This window comes from Coenobita brevimanus, chromosome 71 (assembly GCF_032717465.1).
Source record: "Coenobita brevimanus isolate Jiangsu-jjx chromosome 71, ASM3271746v2, whole genome shotgun sequence".
NCBI classification, from domain to species: Eukaryota; Metazoa; Arthropoda; class Malacostraca; order Decapoda; family Coenobitidae; genus Coenobita; species Coenobita brevimanus.
In genome coordinates, this window is record NC_137024.1 from 3,368,535 (window position 1) to 3,391,341 (window position 22,807).

Here is a 22,807-nt window from a genome sequence, read left to right on the forward strand (position 1 = left end):
AAATATACTCTCGTACTACATATAAATTCGTACCAAGTAAATAAATAAATACCATTTATGAGTGGTGTGAAATAGTTACCCTCCCATAGAACTCGTTTTCTTTGGTGCCAGCCTGTTAGAAAACCCAGTCAGGTAAGGAGGTACAGGTACCTGGATCGAGTATTGTAAACCTCAGGTGAGCGATTTCTATGAATTTTCGATGTTTCTCAACAAAAGCGGAGGTTTTAGCCAAAAAAAAAAAAAAATTGAAAATACCTCGGGATTGGGGGGTGTCAGAGGTGCGAAATAGCTTGGGACGTGACGGGTTAACACTAAATTTTCCACTTTCTTTTCAAGTTCACTAATCCTCATTATCAATGTTTTAACCAGATCCATGATATTAGTATTTCTATCAAATCCTGGAAATTCAAGTCCCTCAGTGTTTACATTTTCGGCCATGTTGGATGTTGGTTACTGTAGCAAAAACAGCTGTTACCGAAAATACTACAGAACATTCATGTATATTCTTCCCAGTAAATCTTTACATTTTTGGTAGTCTATATTAACATACAGTATTTTAAACTTAAAACAAAACCATAGGAGACAGGATAAACATAATTCCTGGAAACTACTTAAGGTATGCAGCCTGGGCCTGGGAGCTGTTGGGAGACACGTCCGTCTGTTGTGGCTGTCCGTGTGTGTGTGTGTGCGTGCATGCATGTGCATGCTTGCATGCTTGTGTAACATAGTCAAAAATGGAAAAAGGATTTTGAATAAATTTGGTTGAAGAGTTAGAATTGGGCCCTAGGTGGGCCAGTTTCAATTTCATATCATTTGAAGATTTCTGAAAGTGTTTTCTCCCCTAATAATTGTCCCCATTGGTGTCACATTGTATATGCATGATAATATGGCAGGGTAGAGTAGGGTCAGGATACAGTGTGAGGTAGATTCCAAGAATGTTTGTGAAATAAAATTTTGTGTCTCACGTAATGTCTCTAAGGGAAGAGTGAGGCTGGTCACTCTCATCTCAAATGTCAGGACCAACTTGCCTAGCGTGGGCACCTACATTCGTGGGGCAGTGTAGGATTGGATGATGGATGGATGGATGGATATACTGTAATTACATGTAATTCAGTGGAAAAAGTTGGGCTAGGTTCTATGTGTGGCCAGAGAAAGTAAGATTAGGTTCTGTGAGAGGCCTGAGAAAGTAGAATTAGGTTCTGTGAGAGGCCTGAGAAAATAGGATTAGGCTCTGTGAGAGGCCTGAGAAAGTAGTATTAGGTTCTGTGGGTGGCCAGTAAAATTTAATAAAGTCATCTGACCATGTTTATTTTCTTACAAAGAGTAGCACTTTTATTAACCTCAGGACTAACTGAACAAACCAGATTTGGGAATAAGTGAATAAGCAGCTGATGCAGCTGGATTGTATGAGTAAACATTTGACGCAGTAGTGTTTGTTTACCATCTTAGCAAAAACAGACGGGCGCCATCTTGTCCATCTTTGAATGCCATTCAGACAAATTTACCCTAATCATTGCTAATTTATCTAAACCTAACCCAAATTTTCCTAATCAGGCTAACTGTTTATTCTAGCCAACCCATGCCAAACCTGATATATGCCCCAATCAGTGCTGATTTATTCAGATAACCCAAATTATCCTAATTAGGCTAACCATTTATTGTGGCCAACCCATGCCAAACCTAATTTATCCTAAGGTTTCGTATCATATCATTAATAAAGGCTCCAACATGCATGCATGCGTTGGCCTGGGTCACCAAATGTCTGCTTTCCACCCAGCTTGATCTCTGGCAGCCTCCCTGTTCAGTCCATCATCCTTGAGGCCACACTCAGTGACCTCGTACCAGGTCCTTTTCAGTCTGCTTTTCACAACTGTGCCTCAGACGTTCACACCACACCTTCTTCACCCAGTTGTCATCCTCAATCCTCTAAACGTGCCCAGACCATTTCCATCAATCCATCCTCATCACAATACCAATGCATCCCAGTCCCATTCTTCCATTCAACTCTTCATTCATAATCCTAGCCCCCTAAGCCTCGCATTCAAGGATGCACTACACATCCGTCTAATCATTGTCATATCTGTATGTTTGATTCTTCAAATGCCTCTTCCTTTACTGTCCAGGTCTCACTACCATACAGCATTACATTCCTAACACATGCTGCATACAAAGATCTCGTGGCACAGAGGCAGAGTCCTCTCTGTGCTAGGCAAAGCAACAGCTCCCTGAACTTTATTCAGCCACTCCTTACCCTAGCCACAAAAGCTAGCTCCAATCCCATCTCCAGCACACAACCTGTCCCACAAATATCAAAACTCCTCCACACACTCGAAAGACTCACCAGGAAGATCAGTCCTTTCACACCTGACAATCTTTACATGCTCTCCTCAACACACCGCACACACAAATTCAACATTATTTTAAAAATGGGTTAGGATGATTATGCAGCAATATTTGAGGTATCTAAGGTCTTTGACAGAGTCCCTAGGGAGATGCTGAAGTGGACAGTGAGAAACTTGGGATGATGTAGTGGCTGGTTGAGTGGCTGTGGCTGTGTATGTGGGTGCTTGCATCCAGGTGAGGGTGAATTGAGACTTGATTTATGGGCTTTCCATGAATGTTGATTTACATCAGGGGTCAGCCTTCAGCCCTTTATTGTTCATCATGGTGTTTGAAGCCCTCTCACATGACTTCAGAAATAGACTTCTGTGGGAGATGTTGTATCCTGGTGATTTGGTGCTGATTGCAAAGAATGAAAGGGAGGCAGAGTTAAGTGGAGAAATGGTATGGGGCATAGGGACATGAGAATAAATGCAGATAAAACAAAAGCGATTGTAGTAGTAGTAGTAGTAGTTGTTCCCTAGACAGTCTGGCTGAACAGCCCCGAGTCCCTTAGGAAGGCCATGGCCGAGACCGGGCTTCCCCACGGAGCTCTAAAGAGTGTATGTCGTGTTGTTGGCATAGGTGATTGTGTGCAATGCACTCTTCCATAATGTGCTTAATAGTATGGGGTGCTCTGTTGCATCCTGGACAGGCATCAGCGATGGTGTCATCCAGCCTCTTCTGGTAGCTTCAGAGGGCTGGATGGTGCCCACATCTCAGCCTGGCCAGGTGGACCCTGTCCTCACGAGGAAGATAGGATTCAGAAGGGTGGATGTCAGGAGGCCGTGCATGCAGCTGTGTGTTGTCTTTAAGTGACTGAATGGAGCGGCGAGTGATCTGAGTGTGGATATGCTTCTGGAAGCTGGTCTGAGGTGGGCGAGGGGGGAGAGATGACAGTATTTGTGTATGGTATTGTGTGCTGGGTGTTGTTTTGATGTTCCTTGATGTATCTAGGTCTGATGGAAGTGCCGTACTGTCGGAGAAAAGAGAGAGTGGCCATGTGCAGTTTGCCACAGGAATGTGGGAAGTAATTCATTCTTGTACAGTGTTTGTGATAAGTGGATGCATAAGAGATGTAGAGGTAGACTGAGAGATAATGCTGATTTCGTTTGTGCGATATGTCGGAGAGAGCATGTGGAAATGGTCAGGCGTCAATGGATTGATCTTACTGGTAAGTCTCTTGAGCGTATGGAAGAGTTTTGTTGTATGGGAGACATGTTAAGTGCTGGAGGTGGGGCTGTAGCTATAGCAAGAGTGAGGAGTGGTTGCAAGAAGTTCAGGGAGCTGTTGTCTCTCCTGACATTGAGAGGGGTCTCCCTTCTTGCTAAAGGATCTTTGTATGTCACATGTATTAGGAAGTGTATACCTTTATTACCTACTATATAGAAATGCTTTTGTAGTACTGTAGTGCAGTGTGATGATGTATTTCAATTTGATTTAAGTTCATCGTAGATGGTAGGTGATAGCGACTATCATCCACTCACTTGATGTAGCGCTGCCTACTTCTTCCTTCACCTTTTTCATTCATTTTCTGTGTCTGCCCTCCTTATTTCCTATTTCTCCCATCTCTCTATCTCTATCTATCTATTGCCAGACGCCTCAATCCCGTTTGGGGTGGCCACAAACAAATCGCCTCCAAGTCGCCCTGTCCCCCGCCATCTCACTGCCCTGCTCCCAACTCACACCCCCCTCTCTCATATACCTCTCCACCCCATCCCTCCATCTCATCCTCGGCCTCCCCCTCCCTCTTCCCCCATCCACCTCACTCACATACACTCTCTTCGTCAGTCTTTCACCCTCCATCCTCTCCACATGGCCAAACCACCTCAGTGTGTTCCTCATAACGCTTCCTATCACATCCACATCAACACCACAGTGCTCCTTTATATCCTCATTCGTCAGCCTGTCTCTCTATGTGACTCCACAGGCTCCTCTTAAATAACTCATTTCCACTGCTCTCACTCTTGACTTGTGTCCTTCCAGCAATGTCCAAGCTTCACTTCTGTACAATAGAGTTGGTATCACAATACTGTCATGTAGTAACTTTTTCACTTCCATGCTCACTTCCCTGTTTTTTATCACTGCTTTCAAAGAACCAGCAACCTTTCTTCCCTGCTGTACCCTTTCAAGCACTTCACCCTCCAAACCTCCATCATTACTCATCACACTACCCAAGTACTTAAACCTACTCACATTTTCCAATTCCTCACCATCCAGCCTCGCTGTACATTCACTGACTTCACCTCTCTCAAAGACCATCACTTTACTCTTCTCTACATTCACCTTTAGATTCCGTTTCTTACACACACTCCCAAACTCATCCACCAAGCCTTGCAGCTCCCCTTCGTCTTCACTCAGCAACACAGTATCATCTGCAAACAACAGTACAGGGAGTTTCCAAACACTATCCTCTATCGCCAGGGCCACTCTAACATCCACTACCCTACCTTGTACCTCTTTTATTACCCCATCCATGTACAGGTTTAACAACCATGGAGACATGACACATCCCTGTTTCAACCCAACTTTCAAGGAGAAAAATTCACTTAGTTCACCATCCACACGCACTGCAGCCTTCGCACCATCGTACATACTCTTCACAGCATTCAACAACTTCCCATCTACTCCATATATTCTTAACACTTTCCACAATCCTTGTCTATCCACCCTGTCATATGCTTTCTCCAAATCCATGAAAGCCGCATACAACTTCTTTCCCTTCTCTAGAAACTTTTCCACTAAAGATCTAAGAATGAATATATGATCTACACAATCTCTTCCCTTCCTAAAGCCTCCCTGTTCTTCTCCAACTAATTTCTCTGTTCTTTCTCTAACTCTGTCAATAAGTATCCTACCATACACTTTTCCTATTATACTAAGAAGACAAATGCCCCTATGATTACCACACACTTCTTTTTCCCTTTTCCTTTGTACAAGGGAATAATTATACCTGACTTCCAATCCTCCGGGACTCTACCTTCCTCCCAGGCCAATCTGCACATCTTCCACATCCATTCTACTACTATCTCTCCCCCATGCTTCAGCATTTCACCACACACTCCATCAATTCCTGGGGCTTTCCCTGATTTAACTTTCTTCATTGCTTCCACAACTTCTGTCCTACTGATTTCTTCCTGTCTTCTCACCTCCCTCTTTCTCCCAGCCATTCCCCAGCCACTTATACTCGCATTACTTCCATCCTCTACGTTCAACAATTCCTTAAAGTGTTCTCTCCATCTGCTCACTTTTTCTCCCTTCTCCACTAGTAATCTACCACTTTTATCTTTCACTCCCCTGCTAACTTCACTTCCACCCTGTCTTACTCTTTTCACCTCTTTCCAGAACATTTTCTTACAGTCCCTCCACTTTACACTCAAATTCCTTCCAAATTCCTCATCCACTCTCTTCTTACTCTCTCTTACTAATCTTTTCACCTCTCTCTTTCTTTCTACATATAACTCTCTCTTCCGCCTCTCAACTTCTTCCACGCCCCTATTTCTCATCCATTCATTGTATGCTTTCTCCTTTTGTGCCACAGCCTGTCTCACCTCTTCAGTCCACCATGCTGTTCCTTGCACCCCCCTCCGTCTTCTCTTCCTTCCACACGCCACATCACATGCTGCACATATTTCTTCTGTAAATATCCTACACACACCATCCATATCTCCCATCTGCTCCAATTCATATTTGCCCAATCGTTCCTCCACTTCTCTCTTATACTCTGCCTTTTTCTCATCCTTTTGTAACCTTTCCACTCTCCTTGCAACTACTTCCCCTCGTCTTTCCCTTCTTCTATTCCTCCATCTTACTTGAATCCTAATTCTGGCCACCACCAAGTAGTGGTCAGAAAGTCCACTCCCCCAACCTCTATAAACTCTTGCATCCATTATACATCTTCGCATCCTATCATCCACACACACATAATCAATTATTGCCTTCCTTTCATTCAGTTCACCACCCACCCTTCTCATCACTCGCCATGTATACCTGTGGATCATTTTATGCCTGAAGAGGGTATTGGCTATCACCAACCCCCTCCCAGCACAAATGTCCACTAACGCACTCCCATTCTCATCTATCTCAGCAGGCACACCCCACTCACCAACTATTCCATCCACCTTCACATTCCCAACTTTACCATTCATATCACCAGTCAAAAATACTCTCTCATTCCTTCCAAACTTTTCCATGCACTCTTTTACATTTGTCCAGAACTCTTCTCTCACTCTTCTAGCACGATCTTGCGTTGGCGCATACACACACACAATCGTCCACATTTGTATTCCAACTTTCAACTTTACCCACACAATCCATGACCCAACTGATCCATACTGTCTTATGCTCCTCTTCCATCTTTTACTCACAACTATACATACTCCTTCCTTTGCCCTCTCATTCTCACCTACTCCTGCACATATACCCCATCCATACTCCCATTCTCTCACACTTTCTCCTCTCCATTTTGTTTCAGTTATTCCACATACATCCACTTTCGCACCCTCAAGCACCTGGACAATCTCTCTCTCTTTCACCTCATCATTCACTCCTCTTACATTCCAAGTACCAATTGCCAAGTCCTTTGTCCGGTCCTGGGTCGTCATCGTTTGGACAATCCTTTTTATTACTCTTCTCTCCATTTCAGGTGGCTTTACATTGAGTGACAAGCTTCATGGTTTCCTGTAAGCCAGGAAACAATTTACAGTGATGAGTGGTAGCCATATAACCAACCCATTTGTGTTACCTACGTATCAGCAAGTGGGTTGGCGGAGGGTTAATGTCCCATCCCATAAAACAACTATCTTGAAGACAAATAGCCACCCCTTACAGGATTATGACATAAATAGATGTGTTAGCAGTGTAACGCTGTATGGTAGTGAGACCTGAGCAGTAAGAGAAGCGGTTATTCATAGGCTCACACATACAGAAATGACAATGATTCAGTGAATGTGCAGTGCATCCTTGAATGCAAGGTTCAGAGAGAGGAGTCTAGGTTTACAAAGGAAGAATTGAGAGGAAGGATGGGACTGGAGTGTACTGGTGTTGTAATGAGGAGGTGTAGATTGACATGGTTTGGGCATGTGGAGAGGATGGGGGATGGCAGTTGGGTGCAGAAAATAAGAAGTGTGAACACTGGGGGTAGGGTTGCGAAAGGCTGACCAAAAAAGATGTGGGATGAGGTCATAGAGTGTGACCTCAGGGGTAAGGGACATAATAGGGAGGCTGCCAGAGATCAATCAGCATGACAATCTGCCATCAGATGACCAAGGCCAGTGCATGCAAACACGTCGGAGCCTTTATAAACAAAAATGAAAATGAAGTTCTTTTAGCACTCAAGTGTATCCATTTATCAAGTGCATTTTGCATGGAAGTAGTGGACTCGTTTTGCGACTGGATGAGAATCGAATAGCCTGTATGGTTTTAAGGCATTAATGAAATTACAGACGGTGATGATTATGAAGAACAACAGTGAGCATCCAATCCCATTTTGCCCGTTAAAAACAAGAGCATAGGACCTAGGGCTCTGCTGCTCAGTACCGTTCTGACATTTAAGGGAATGGTGACCAGTCTTACATATCCCTGAGTGGCATTATGCAAGCAAGAATCCCCAACCACCCCTAAGATGGAACCCATACAGACTTCACCCAGATGGAGCATTTTAACCCAGTAAACCACCAAGCGTTATTTGGTTATATAGTTACCACCCAGCATAGAACATGTTTTTTTCTGGGATACAGGAAACCATTCAGCATGTCACTCAGTTTAGAGTCATCAAGAGTGAGGGATTGGGGGGGCAGCATTGCATCAGGTGAGTGAATGATGCACACCCCCACCTACCACCAGGATTATTACCACAGATCAATTATTTGATGTGCAGGAGGAGCGATCAACATGTGGCAGAGCCAAGCTGTTACTGGCACGGTACTCTGAAGAATCAGCCATTCAGGAGGTAGGGACAATCAAGCAGTACTATAGAGATGCCTGTGAAATGAACAGACTATGGGAGGATGGCCATTTCCATCTAGCCATGTACTATGACCGCATCCTGTCATCACTGGATGTCAAAGAGAAGCCAGTGGAGTGGATACATCATATTGTTCTCAGGTGAGATCTGCCGTGTTTTATAAAGTTTTCTCCTTCATTGTGTATTTTGACAGTAATGTTCAACGAAATTATACATTAGAACAGAAGAATATTTATGATTACTCAGTATTTTATGTCCAGTATGAAATTAAGAAATTATTGAAATTTCATGTTACGCTACATGATTGAAAAGAAGGTACAGGTATTGTAAGTTTTTCAGTTCACTCACTTTGGTGATGTCTGTTATTTTATTCCGGTTACCTCCAGGTGATAATATGTTTTCATTTTGGAGAGGTAGATCTGTCATGAAGGGGTTAGAAACTGTAGGAACTAATCGCCTTATGAATGAAGGTGTCCAGTTGTCATTGCATTGCATTGTCTTCCCTCCTTCAAAATATATTACTTGCACATCCTTCATCCTCTGCATTAACATAGGCCTGCAGATACAGTACACATGAGGATGGGATATGTGCCTAACTCATGTTAATGAAGTTGTTCAGCTTACAGACGAATGATTCCAAGGTTTTTTGGGGATTCTTGAAAATCATGAGATATAAAAGAATGGATATCTTGTGAAAATACATACCATACATTCTATTCCCTTTTCCTGTGACTAATGCAAAAAATATTTGGTTTAATCATGTTTCTTCTAATGCTGCCCCCAACAAGAAGAAAGCCTGCAAAAGGTACCAGAACCAACCCACCTCTGAATCTCATCTCTTTTGTGTCTCTGCCTCGAACTGTGCCAAGTCTCTTCTTTGCCCAGTTAAGAATAATTTCGTTCATACTAAATGCTTTAAACTATCTGACTCAGATTCTTCCCACTCCTTCTAGCACCTTGCCAAAAACTTTTCAAACATCTTTGCTTCATCCTCCTTTTCTCCTCTTTTCTGGTCTGGTGATACTATAGCTGTTTCTTCTACTAAGAAAGTAGAACTTCTTGTTCAAGCTTTCTCCTCCAATTTCACTTAAGTTGATCCCAGTGCTGTTCCTGTCTCTTCTTCCTTCTGACTTCCTCATGACTGACATTAAAATTTCTTCAGTTGATGTACCTTCTGTCATCACTGGCTTCAATACTAACAAGATATATGAGCTTGATGGGATCCCTCCTCTTGTCCTGAAGAACTGTGCTTCTGTGCTTACACCCTGCCTAGGTAAACTCTTGCACCTTTCATCTGTCAACTTGTACCTTTCCTTCTTACAGGAAGTTTGCTCTCATTCATCTGTCCCAAAGAAGGGTGACCTTTCCCGGCCCTCAAACTATGCCCCAGTTGTTTAAACACCCAGCATTTCTAAAGTTTTTGAATCTCTTCTGAACAACAAAATAAATAAATAAATTACCTTTCCTATCACAGCTTTCTTTCTGATCGTCAGTTTGGGTACTGCCAGGGATGCTCCACTGGCAGTCTCACCTGCATTTCAGACTCCTGATCATCCTCCTTTCTGGACTTTGATGAAAGCTTTGCCATTGGACTTGACAACTACTTTCAGTTGAGTCTGGCATAAATATTTAATTTCCAAACTACCCCCTTATTGTTTCTGTCATTCTATCTGCACCTTCACCTCTAGCTTCCTTTCTGGTCATTCTGTAGCTGCTGTTGTAGACAGCCACCATTCTTTGTGGAGGGCTATCTTTGGTGGTGTTCCTCAGGGCTCTGTCCTATCACCAATAGCCTTCTATTTGCCAGTGACCTTCTAAGCTGTACATCTAACCTTGTTCACTCATACATTGATGACTCCACTCTTCACCTTTCCATCCACTTCCTGCAGCATCCATCTCAGCAGTTACTTCAACAAACAAGGGATGAGGCTATGGCACATTTAATGTCTGACTTGGCTCAAATCTCTGATCAGGGTAAAAGTAATCATGTTGTTTTTAATGCATCAGAAACTCAGTTCATACATCTTTCAACCCATCAAAATGTCCCACAGGAATATCCTCTAGTTTTTAACATTACCCAGCTCAGTCCTGCATCATCTTTGAACATACAGTACTTGGGGTTTCATTTTCATGGGGTTTATCTGGAAAGATCATATTACCTCTCTTGTAAAATCTGCTTCCAGGATTTTAGGTGTGCTAAGTTAGCTTCGTTCCTTCTTTACCACTGCACAGTTGTTGACTTTGGACACGGGTTTTTTTCATCTCTGTGTAGAGTACAGCTGTTATGTGTGTGGAGGCTCCTCTCATACAGCTCTTCTCAACAAGGTGGAGTCAGAAGCTTCCATCTCATTACTTCCACTCCTCTTACTGGCTTCCATCAACCTCTGTCTCTTCACCACATTGTTGCATCTTTATCTCATTTCTGTCACTACTTCAGTGGTCACTGCACCTCTGAACTGTCTGCTTGCATCCCTCCACCTTTACAATGGGCGCGTAGCACCTGTCTAACAACAAACTCTCATCCTTTTTCTGTCCAACTCTCTAATGCAAGAATTAATTGTTACTCCCAGTCCATCATTTATGAAACAGGTCAACTCTGGAACTGTCTCCCTTTGTCTGTATTTCCTACTTCCTATGGTCTCCAGTCTTTCAAGCGCAGTGTGTCCAGGCATCTCAAAATGAACGGCTCTTGAATTTGGATCTCTCTCTCTCTCTCTCTCTCTCTCTCTCTCTCTTTTTTTTTTTTTTTTTTTTTTTTTTTTTTTTTTTAAGAAACAGTTTGTGGGCTCCTGGCCTTTGGTTCCTTCTTCCTTGCATTAAAAAAAAAAAAAAAAAAAAAAAAAAAAAAAAGCCACTTTCCTTCCTTGTGTCACTCCACCTTCCACCTCCTTGCACATTTTCCTCCCCCTTCCATCACTGTACCCAGGTACCTGAACTCTCTCACCAGTTCCAGTCTGTCACCATTCACTGCAGCATCACACTAGGAGTCACCCTCTCTCTCGATTACCATCACTTTACTCCCCTTTACTTTTACACTCAAGGCACGACCCTCACAGACATCACCAAACTCTGCACCAGTCTACCAAGCTCCTGTCTGGCATTTGCAAGAAGCACTGCATCACCAGGATATAACAAATTTGAGATACTTCATCCATCACCACTCACCATCAACATCATGTAGAGAGAAAAAATAGGCTTTTAATATTTTTATTATTTTAAAAGACTTCACTGCTTCTCCAGAGATGGTTAATTTACGACGGGATGAAAAACAAAGATGAGATACTGGACCATCCACTTCCAGTTTGTTTTTCAGTATTTCTTCGAAGCTGTTTATCAGATGTGGTGCAGTGCATGATACTTTTATAATTTGTTTGAGTAGTTCATGAGATGATTTCTACAGTAAAGAATGGCCGAGTACTACCTGAACAGATGAATCGTGCAAAGACAATTAGTGTGAATTATTATGTCTCATGCTTGCATTCGGTAAGCTTGTACAAGGCCACACTATTTTGTTTAGGTTTGACAATATATGTTTCTGGTGTATTTTGGTGTGATTAGAACGATTTTGACCTTTATTTTTGATACTCTCGATTTTTTTGGAATATTTTTATATAGGGAAATGGAGTCCCTGAGCTAGACCTTAATATTGCACCGCTAGGTGACAGGGGAGTGCTACCTCTCCCAGCAGGGCAGCTACCTGGGTGGGGCACAAACTCTCAACCCTTCAGTCTTGAGTCAGGCACTCTACTACTGAGCCACCGTGACCCTGTTGGCGCTCATGATTAGTTTTCAAATTACCCCTACCCCTGAAGTGTCTTGGGGGGACTGGTGGGATTTCAGGTGGGAAAAATGGCAAAAACAAGCATTAGGGGCTGAAATATAGTTAAAGTCAGTATGGCCAGCCAAGGTGTGTTCACGGGGTTATTGTTGACTGCATGAATCCCTTTGAAGGTATGTCTGAGACCAAATTTTTCCTACAGTACAGGTTCTCCAAAGTCTGTATGCATACTCTGATACAGAGTATTCAAGAACAAATGCCAGTCATTAATAATAAAAGCAGTAAGAATTCCTAACATTAAGAGATTGCAGTACTGTATATTGTATGTGAATCTTAGAAACTGTCATACATTTTTTGTTTATTTTAAGATTTTAAATTGTAAAATTAATCAGGGCTACCAACTGTTTGCTGAGCCAACCCACATGAATGGGGGTGCTCTCATGCTTTCAAGATTAGCACTTACAGTAAAGCCCCAGGTTTCGCACCTAATTGGTTCCGTGAAAGGTACCGCAAACCACGAAACTGTTAAACTTGGGGTATTGATCCTATGGGAAATAGCCTAACTGGTTCCGGATCTCATGCCAGCGCCCCCTAAAATCTGTTTATGCAATGTAAAATTTACTGATCACACCTAAAAAGAAACTAATATTAATACAAAGTACATAATAGGCAAGGAAACTCACATGGAAGGCTGGAGTGTGGTGCCTAATGGAAGGGGCGGGGATGTAATTTCCGAGGCAGATGGTGAGGCTAACTCGTTGCACTTCTTTCTCAAGCTTCTCACTGTTGACTCACAAATCTTAAACATTTTACAAATTTCAGGATTCTTAGCACCCTGCTCCATCTAGCCACAATTTTACTCTGCAGATCATTGTCATACACACGCTTCTTAACACCAACATGGTAGTCACGTTTCACTTTCCCCTTACCTTTCTGACTTGGCTGTTCTGACCTCTTACCATCACTTCACTCACCCCCCAGGACTGCGTCCCAAACCTCCAGAGGAGCAGGAAGCCATAACACGAGCTTAAAACCAGGAACATGAGCGGCAAGGCACAGAAAAAAAGGCAAAGGGAGCAGGTTTAAACACAGCGTGCAGAGCATAGTGGGTTTGCAACAATGGCGGCGAACGTGTGATGATCGCCTTCCTTGTGCACGATTTGTTTACGTTTTCTCGTTGCGAACAGCGGGGTCTTTGGCACCAAACCCGGAGTTTGGGAATATTTGCAGGTGACCACTAACCATGAAACCGCGAACAAAGATGTCACTAAACTTGGGGCTTTACTGTACATTGAAGGTGTGAGCATTCACTCTGAGTGGGGTGCAGGAAGGGCAACCCCTGCCCTCAGTTTCAAGACTATGGGCATCAGTGTACTATACTGTACCTGTAGGACAGCCCCACATAAGTATTTGTTTCCCAGTGTCTGATGGGTTTGCATGGCCAGACATACAGAGATTAAGCAACAACAACCACCAGTATCATTTATCATACATTATGTACACTGAAAAATATTGGCAAATAGCTATTCAGTCAGTTATTTTATATTTGTAATTTTTTAATACATTTTATTACATTTCCATTTCAGCTTTGGAAAGTCTCTTCAGTATGGATGCAAACACATCTATCAGTCAATGCCAAGAATGTTTGGCCTGTGGCTGGAATTTGGAACAAAAGTGAGTGAGTTGGAGTCCCGGGAGGATAAGGCAAAGAGTTCCAAGAAAAATTCTCAACTTGATAACTACAGAGAGAAATTGGCTAATCTGAACGGGAGTGTTGGTAAGATTATTTTTTTGGTAAAGTATTCATTCTTTTCTGTTTCACTCTGCTGTCTGTGTAAATACCATGTGGAAGTTTTATTTATTTGTGGGTGTCTGCCCTTTCCTCTCCTCCATCCTTCTTTCCATCCATCCTCTTCTGTCTCTGTTTCCTTCATTCTTTCCTTGTCCTTCTGCCTACAGGTGACTTTACACTCCCTCTTCTGTATTTCTTTCCATCATTCTGTCCTCTTCCTTCTGCCTGTGGGTGACTACACTGAGTGACAAGCCAAATGGTTTCCTGTACACCAGGAAACGATTTACTACGCTGGGTGGTAACCATATAACCAAGTTTTGGCACCTGGTGGTTTAGTGGGTAATACGGCGCTCCAGTCGGATTGAGCTGGTGAAGGTTTGTATCCAAGAGGTGGTTGGGGTTTATTGCTCACATAATGCCAGTCAAGGATGAGTGAGACTGGTCACTCTCATCTTAAATGTCAGGACCAACTTGCCTAGCCCTGGGCTCCTACGCTTCTCATGGGGTAAAGTAGGATTGGATGATGAATGAATTATATTTTTTATTATTATCCATTGTGGTAGGTGGGGGTGCTCACCATCCACTCACTCGATGTAGTGCTGCTCTCGGGTGTCTGCCCTTTCCTCTCCATCCTTCTTTCCTTCCATTCTCTTCTGTCTTTGTTTCCTTCATTGCTTTCCTTGTCCTTCTGCATATGGGTGACTTTACACTCCCTCTTCTGTCTTTCTTTATAGTGAGTTTTACGCCAGTTACCCCTTTTCTGGATAAGGGCTAAGGCGTTGCCCCTTGGTAGAGGACTTTGGTTTGGAGTGTGTAGCATTTTATGACCGGATGCCCTTCCTGATGTCTACCAATGACCCTTGGGTGGATTCGATCCTCCAACCCTTCGGTCATTCAGCCTGTGGGTGACTTTACACTGAGTGACACGCCAAATGGTTTCCTGTGCACCAGGAAACCATTTACTATGCTGGGTGGTAACCATAAAACCAAATTTTGGCGCCTGGTGGTTTAGTGGGTGATTATTGCGCTCCAGTCGGATTGAACCGGCGAGGGTTTGTATCGGGGGTGTGGTTGGGGTTGATTGCTCATGTGATGCCACTCAGGGATGAGTGGGGCAGGTCACTCTCATCTTAAATGTTGGGACCAACTGCCTAGCCCCGGTCTCCTACGCTCCTCATGGGGCAATGTAGGATTGGATGATGGATGGATTATTATCCATCTTCTATCCATCATTTATGTTGACAGGAAGATTTCAGTCCAGCCTCAAGGACCTGAGGGTGCATTGCTTATTGTTCATGACTTAAATGCCTTACAAGACATAGTAACCATCCCCTAAAGTTTTCATTGTCTTGTCTGTACGTTCATTCATTCGTTCTCTTGGTGAGAAAAAGAGAGAGAGAATGAATAAATACAGGAATGACATAAGCGTCATCTCTTCTAATAAACATAGAGGAGACAGGTATAACATTGGTCCCTCCTCTCTCTCTCCTTCCCCATTCCCTCCCTCCCTCCCTCCTCTCTCTCCGGGAGAGAAAGAGAATGAGAGAGAGAGAGAGAATTGGTCCTTCTTCTTTCCTTCTCCATTCCCTCCCTCCCTCCCCTTCCCTCTCTGGGAGGAAAGAGAGAGAGAGAAAATAAAACAGGAATGTTGCAATGAGTGAGAAGGGACATAACAGCAAAAGCGCACAATCAGATGACTACCTTTAACGATGATACTCTGTGGATTCTGGATGTACTGATTTATAGTGCGCATGGCAGTATTGTGTTTAAGTGCTCATTTTAAACAAGTAGATGAGGAGAGAACATTGACTGCCTTGTACGAAGATCTTCATGCCATATGAGGCATGATCAAGGAGCAATGGATATTTACCTCTAGTTTGGGATGATTCCTTCAGTCATCATTGTTTGGATAGAGTTGCAAGTGGCTTGATGTGTTTGCCTAAGGGTCCCCCCCAGATTCGTTTGTTTACACATACCTGATTTTTTTTTTCTTTTGCCTCCTGAAAACTTTTTGTTTTCCTAAGAAGCAAAGCTTTTTAAGTACCTATATGGACTTGTAGGGAAAATGAAAGAGGATTTGGTAATATAGTAGAAAGACAGCATAGTATGTTACAGTTTATGGAAGGATGATGGTAAATGAACGTATGCAATAGTACAATGTACGGAAACATGTTAGTAAATGAATATATAGTACAGTGTGTGGAAGTATGTAAGTAAATGAATATACAGTACACTGTGCATCTCCTGTAGGAGCCATGGTGGATCGTCTGCCTCACTACATGGTCCTGACCGCCTTGCCTCAGCTCATCTCCCGCATTTGCCACTCCCATAATGATGTCTTTCTTCATCTCTGCAAAATCATTGCCACTGTGCTGAGCAGCTTTCCTCAGCAAGCAATGTGGCACATGATTGCTGTGTCAAAGGTCAGTACACAACAGTATCAGTCTATCAGTTGTTCAGTCGTTGACACTATTTAAGGAATCCCCATGATACAGTTGATTTCTATGTACTGGAAGCTAAATCCAGTGCTGAAACAAGCTTCCAAATAATTGCACAAAACTTTTGGAGAAAAGAAATGTAAGATATAAGATGTACAAAAAAGTAGCAGGGGTATGCAGTGTTGTCTGGGTATAACCATATAATTGTACATAACAGCATTGCCTGGGACCCTGGATGGTCATTCCACTTGTGGGAGAAGACCCCTGAGGTCCCATTTTACCCACTGAACCTGTTTCTTCTTGGGATATAATATATCCTTAGGAAAATGGAATATTATTCCTCATGAGACCTCATTTTCCCACCACCCATCCATCCACCCATCATGCGCACCCAGTCACCATCATGCCCACCCACTCACCTACCAATCCTGCCCACATGGTCACCCATCTATCCTGCCAACTAACCCCACCCATCCTGCTCCTCCTTACCCACCCATCCAATCAACCCAGCCTACCCACCACAGCTGCCCTTCCTACCTGACCAGTTCATCCACCCATCTGACCTATTGTAGCTATTGTTATATGGTTGTAAAAGTAAAAGAAACTCATTGGTAATTGGCTACCATGTTGACTTGATTATTTCTAATTAGTTCTTATCTTGGCCATCAGGGGTGCCACTGTAGCAGCTTCAGTACAGTAAACTCCTAATTATCTGTCTCGGCACTACCCGGCATACGATATTATTCAGTGCAGCCAGTGGCCGAATTAAAATGGTATCCGGCAGAAAGTATAAAATCTTTGACACTACCTGGCATGAAGGACCCATTCTTCTGGCTAAAAGTACATTATTATCTTGTTTGAGACAGTTGCTGTCATCAAACTTCCAACCACAATCACAAAAAAAGAAAATAAAGAAATAAAATACACAAAAGGAATGGGGTTATACTGTACATGTACTATGATATGAAAGGGGTGGAGTGTTGAGGGAGGGAGGGAGGGAGGATTGACGGTTGGTGGGCCTAGCAGCTCACGAGGTGTTTGGTGGTGGGTAGGGAGGGGAGATGCAGTGGTTGGGAGTAGAAGAGTTTTGATTGTTTGAGGCAGGGGAGGGAAAATTATAATACAGAGTTTTCATTGGCTGGCAGCAGGAAGGTGGATGCTTTCTTACATTCCATTGTATTCCTCCACTGCAATGGTGCTGATATTCAAATGAACCTACACTGCATTCTGTGTTTTTTCCAAAACGTTACTATTGTGAAATGGCAACGTTGCACTGGGTTTCCCTCCAAAACCTGGTTGGCCTTCTAATGTTTCTGTGGCTGTCCTCCCCCCCCCCCCTCCTCACCTCTGTGGTAAGTACAGTGTAACTTATAGTGTTCTGAAGTGTACATTATTGCACTGTACAAGTGAGTGTTGGATTCTGCTAAGGCACCAATGAAAGTGTATTGGAAAGAAAAGTCATTTAAATTGTGTTACTAAACAAGAAGAGGTGATAAAAATGTGTCTCTTGTAGTAGGCAAATAATCGTTCTACTAAGGAATCGTTAGCACACTATATAAAATCATTTAGACAACTGTTTCTTCCAAGTGACATTTGTCCATGCTGCTACAAGAGGAAAGTTTTGTTGTGTTCTGTGTGGCAGCGTCATCTGCTAGAATTTCAGTGGAAGAAAGTACAGTATGGTGTACACAATACAGTAAAGTAGTGAAGCATGCTTCATTTTATTCATGTTTTTTTCTGTTTTTTTATGTTCTGATTGTTTATTTTGAGTGTTATTGTACAGTATTCTCTGATAATGTTTACATCACCACCACCATGCTGGTTGGTAACCATATAACCAAATTATGGCACCTTTAGTGGGCAATGAAGGCTCTCCAATCAGATTGAGTCGGTGCAGGTTTATATCATAGAGGTGGTTGGGGTTTATTGCCCACATAATGCCACTCAGGGATGAGTGAGGCTGATCACTCTCATCTTAAATGTCAGGACCAACTTTCCTAACCCCAGGCTCCTATTCTCCTCATGGGGCAACACTGGATTAGGTGATGAATGAATGATGAATGATGATTTTTATAGTGTTGTCACCATGTTTTATCATACAAAATATGGAAATGTCTGACTAAATATTTCATCACTGCCCTCTTCTATTCTTCTCCACTGGTGCTAACATGGAGCGTCTGTGTGATGGCACCGTGCAAAGTAGGTAGTGTACCAACAGTGTCCACCCAGGAGCCAAACCTCCTCATATTTCCCTGCTTCTCATTTTGGGAAGGACCCTGATTTGACCCTAGTGACCACAAGGGGCAGTGGGTCCTTGCACAGCGTATGTATTGGACTTACCTACATGTAGGATGGCTCCACTAAAAAAGTGGCTTAACTTTGGTTGATGGGTTTGCTCAGCCAGACAGACCAGGGCAAAGCAAGAACAACAACAGCAACCTTTTTCTGCTCTTTTTACTGCTGCTTCCAGCTTTTTAATCATACTCATCTTTCTTCCTTGTTATTTTCCTTCTTATATTCCTACTTGCCATTGTTTTGTTTTTTTCCTTTTAATGATATCCTTGGGATTGCCGACCAGTGAGGTGTCTGTTTTTTTACTGTTTATTTGAATCACAAAGGAGAATGAGGGCCATGCATTGAAGATGAAGCAAGGCAAGAGTACCAGTGAAGGATATGCAGGTACATCACAGATGACATAAGATTGAACCCAGTAGACCACAGGCTGAAGTTGCCCTTCTCCTTCAGTCTGCCTACTCCCTCTCAAGGGATAGGAATGGGGGTGAAGGACATTTATAAAATGATGCCCCAATCCAGTTCCAACTACAGTGGGCCCATGCATTACATAGGTTTTGCTATACACTGACCGCCCTTTACACAACACTTCCAGTCTCTACCCAGAGGCCCATTTCGCTGGTCATTCCATGGTTTACATGGGAAGATTGCGGCTATGAACTTTGGATCATCGGGTTCAACATTCAGAATACCCGCATGCTGACATGGCAGTCACGGGATGCTAATGTCATGGCCTTGATGCATGCACGCACACCACTCTGGGTGTCTCTCCTGTACCCCTTTCACCCATGTTGGCCATGTATTATCTGGACCTTGACTGATGAGCATGTAAGAATACTGTGTAATCTGCTGCAACACTTACCTTGTATTTCTTAAGCCACAATTCCCACAAAGTAACAGAAAATCCTCAGTGCGGTAGCAAGGGCAAATGGTTGTCACCTATTATTGATATAAGTAGGACATTTTCAAGTGCTTAGTTGCTGGAGAACATGTGGTGGACATTGCAGAGTTTTATGGGATTATTGAATGGAGGTTTGTTATTGAGGTGACATGTTGTGTGCTGGAGTTGGAGCTGGAGCTAGCTCTGTTGCTAGAGTAAGAAGTGGTTGGAGGAAGTTTAGGAGCTGTTGCCTCTCCTAACATTGAAAGGCTAAGTAATCTTTGTATGCTGCATGTGTTAGAAGTGTTATGCTGTATGGTAGTGAGATCAGGGCAGTAAAGGAAGAGAATATTCGTAGACTCAAACATTCAGAAATGACAGTGATTCATTAGATGTGTAGTGCACCCTTGAATATGAGGTCTGGGGGGACTAGGATTGTGACTGAAGAATTGAGGGGATGGATGGGACTGGAATGTATTGGTTTTGTGATCGGGAGAGGTAGATTGAGATGGTGTGGCCATGTTGAGAGGATGGAAGATGACAGTTGGGTATGAAAGGTGAGAAGTGTGAATGTCAAGGGCAGGGTTGCAAGAGGCAGACCTGTGACCTGTGACAAGGTCGTAGAGCGTGACGTCAAGGATAAGGGATTGAATAGAGAGGCTAACAGAGACCGAGCAGTGTGGAGGACCGCCATTAGGTGACCAAAGCCGACACATGGAATCATGTTGGAGCCTTTATAAACAATACAGCGTGATGTGATACGAATCAAGCCTAAGGACCATGTGCTTATACCAGGCTAAGGTGGAGCAGGCCATCAGGGTGGGTGGGCTAATTGACTAATTAAAATGTTTATTGTTGTAAAAGCGTAGCCTTGTGGTGATGGCCAAGAGTAGGCATGGAGCTAGCACACATGCACATCCACAATCTATGACTTTCCAACTGGCACTTTCTCTCCTCCCTTCTGTTGAAAGTACCATTTTCACATTTCTTTTAGATTACGCTGTGAATATGTGATATTGTGATAATATACGTACATACTAATAGTAACTTTGGATGCATTTTAAAAATGAACATTGTATGTAAATAGTCTCAGCTGATCGGAGTGATACTGTGGTCAGCTAATCGAAGACCAGAGAGTGCTTTTGTAGGGACACAGAGCCTTAAGCAGAGAGCAAAGCTTGACGTATGCTTCAGGTCTCGCAAAAATGCGGCATTAGTCACTTTTTCTACTGTGTCAAGGTGAATTTAAGTTCCACTATTATTACCGCTGTTCTTGTACAGTCAGTATTTACTATGTGTAATGATAATCACTGTATTTATGCAATTGCTAATGGGGGTGCAGCTTTCAGTAGGGCTGTAATAGGCACTTTTTTTTTTTTTTCTCCCCACATTACCCATATAATAGCTTACGAAACCATATATGTGGAATTCATTTACACAGGGACCTTACCCCCAACATTACCTGTGTAAAGCAAGGGCCCACATTATGTTAAATTGACAGCCAGTACATTCATGAGAGGTATATATTTCTGGAAGCAGAGATATATCTGAGTTTTACATGTATCAGACATGGTTTGCCCCACATAGTTTAGTATGTCAAGGTTTTGCACTATTTGTATTAACTGAAGATGTTTCATAGTGACTTAATTAATCTTTACATCCTTGATTAAGAGATGAATTGCTGTAAAGTCTTACATTACACTGTTTAATTTTGTGCTGTAACCTCTTGAATGTTCATGTTTTAGTTTATTATGGCTACTACTAGGTAGTGTTATTTAACCTCAGAAGGGCCTTGTAGTACTAAAGGGACTTATTAATACTACATCTAACCCCTCCATTTTGAAGTCTTCCCTAATTTAAATATCATCAGTGGCTGATAATAAAATGAAAATGATGTCCCTGGGCTCAGTGTGTTAACCTAACTTTATTTTCGCATTGGAAATGTATGAGTGGCATACCTTTAAATGCATACAGCTAATTTATTTCTTGTTTTTCATTGTATTTAATTTTTTTCAGAGTTCCTACCAGATGCGAGTTGTACGGTGCATTGAAATATTTGAAGCAGCTAAAAGGATGAACCCAAGTTTATCAAAATTCATAACTGATTCTACCAAACTGGCTGACAAATTTCTAGAACTTTCCAACAAACCTGTAGAAAAGGTAACTGATATTTATGTTAAGTGATAGCTGGTGGCAACCATCATCAACTCACATGATGTAGCGCTGCCTGTTTCCTTCACCATTATCACTTGTTTTCTGTGTCTACCCTCCTCTCTTCCAATTTCTCCCATCTTTCCTGTCACCTTTTATTGCCCCTCTTTCCTTTTCAGGAGACTTTACATTAAGTGACAAGTCTGATGGTTTCCCGTAAGCCAGGGACCAATATACAATGCTGGATGATAACCATATAACCAACCCATATGTGTTCCCTACGTGTCAACAAGTGGGTTGGCGGAGGGTTAGTACCCCTCCCTGTGAAACACCTAATTCAGTTACAAATGGCAACCCCTCATGGGATTGTGGCATCTGGTTGTAAATAGCTAGACAGATAAAATTTATATATGTCTGTTCTAAATATATCAGTCATTTTGATGTTTTTCAGACATCATGATAGCTAATGAAGGGACATTCACCCTTGACCCTGTACTTTTCTTGTTTTGCTTATTAATGATTTTTAAGCCATGGAGTGCACAAGTACCAGCTATAGAAGCTTCCCCAGTGCACAGATTAAAAGTGCATTTTTTTTTTTTTGGCACAGCCTGAGTTGTGATTTACACTTACCCTTAAACACAGCTGGAGCTGCAACTCACAATTTTTTTGTTTTATTTTGTTCATAAAGCCTCCGTGGTGCAGTGGGTTAGAGCACTCCACTCTAACCGAAGAGTCGGAGGTTCAAGTCCACCCAAAGGTCACTGGTTGACATCAGGAAGGGCATCTGGTCGTAAAATGCTACATGCTCCAAACCAAAGTCCTCTACACAAAGGGCAATGCCTTAGCCGTTATCGAAAAAGGCAGAAATGGTGTAAAACTCAAATAAATAAATAAAAAATAAAGGTTTGTACAGTAATCCCTTGATATTGTGATGTAATGGAACCAGAGGCATGTCCGAGTAATAGCTCCATCCAGATAATGGACTTCTTCCCTGGCCCCCCTTCATACATAAGCTAACTTTGAAAACCAGCGTAAAAGACCACTAGAGTACATCGTACAACACTTGTTCCTAGTGTTTAACACTACTCTGTCTGGTCAAGCAGACTTATAAACCATAGCCAAGCAGTTACCA

General features: G+C 42.6%; 1 protein-coding gene across 1 annotated transcript in view; it reads left to right on the plus strand.

The window, feature by feature from the left end:
- The window catches only part of mei-41 (ATR serine/threonine kinase meiotic 41), a 213,916-nt gene that overhangs the window by 159,289 nt on the left and 31,820 nt on the right, over positions 1–22,807 (plus strand). The window contains exons 39-42 of the mRNA XM_080277708.1: positions 8,258–8,484; positions 13,709–13,899; positions 16,165–16,337; positions 21,541–21,684. Coding sequence (XP_080133834.1) covers positions 8,258–8,484; positions 13,709–13,899; positions 16,165–16,337; positions 21,541–21,684 — 735 coding nt within the window. The remainder of the gene's footprint in view (positions 1–8,257; positions 8,485–13,708; positions 13,900–16,164; positions 16,338–21,540; positions 21,685–22,807) is intronic.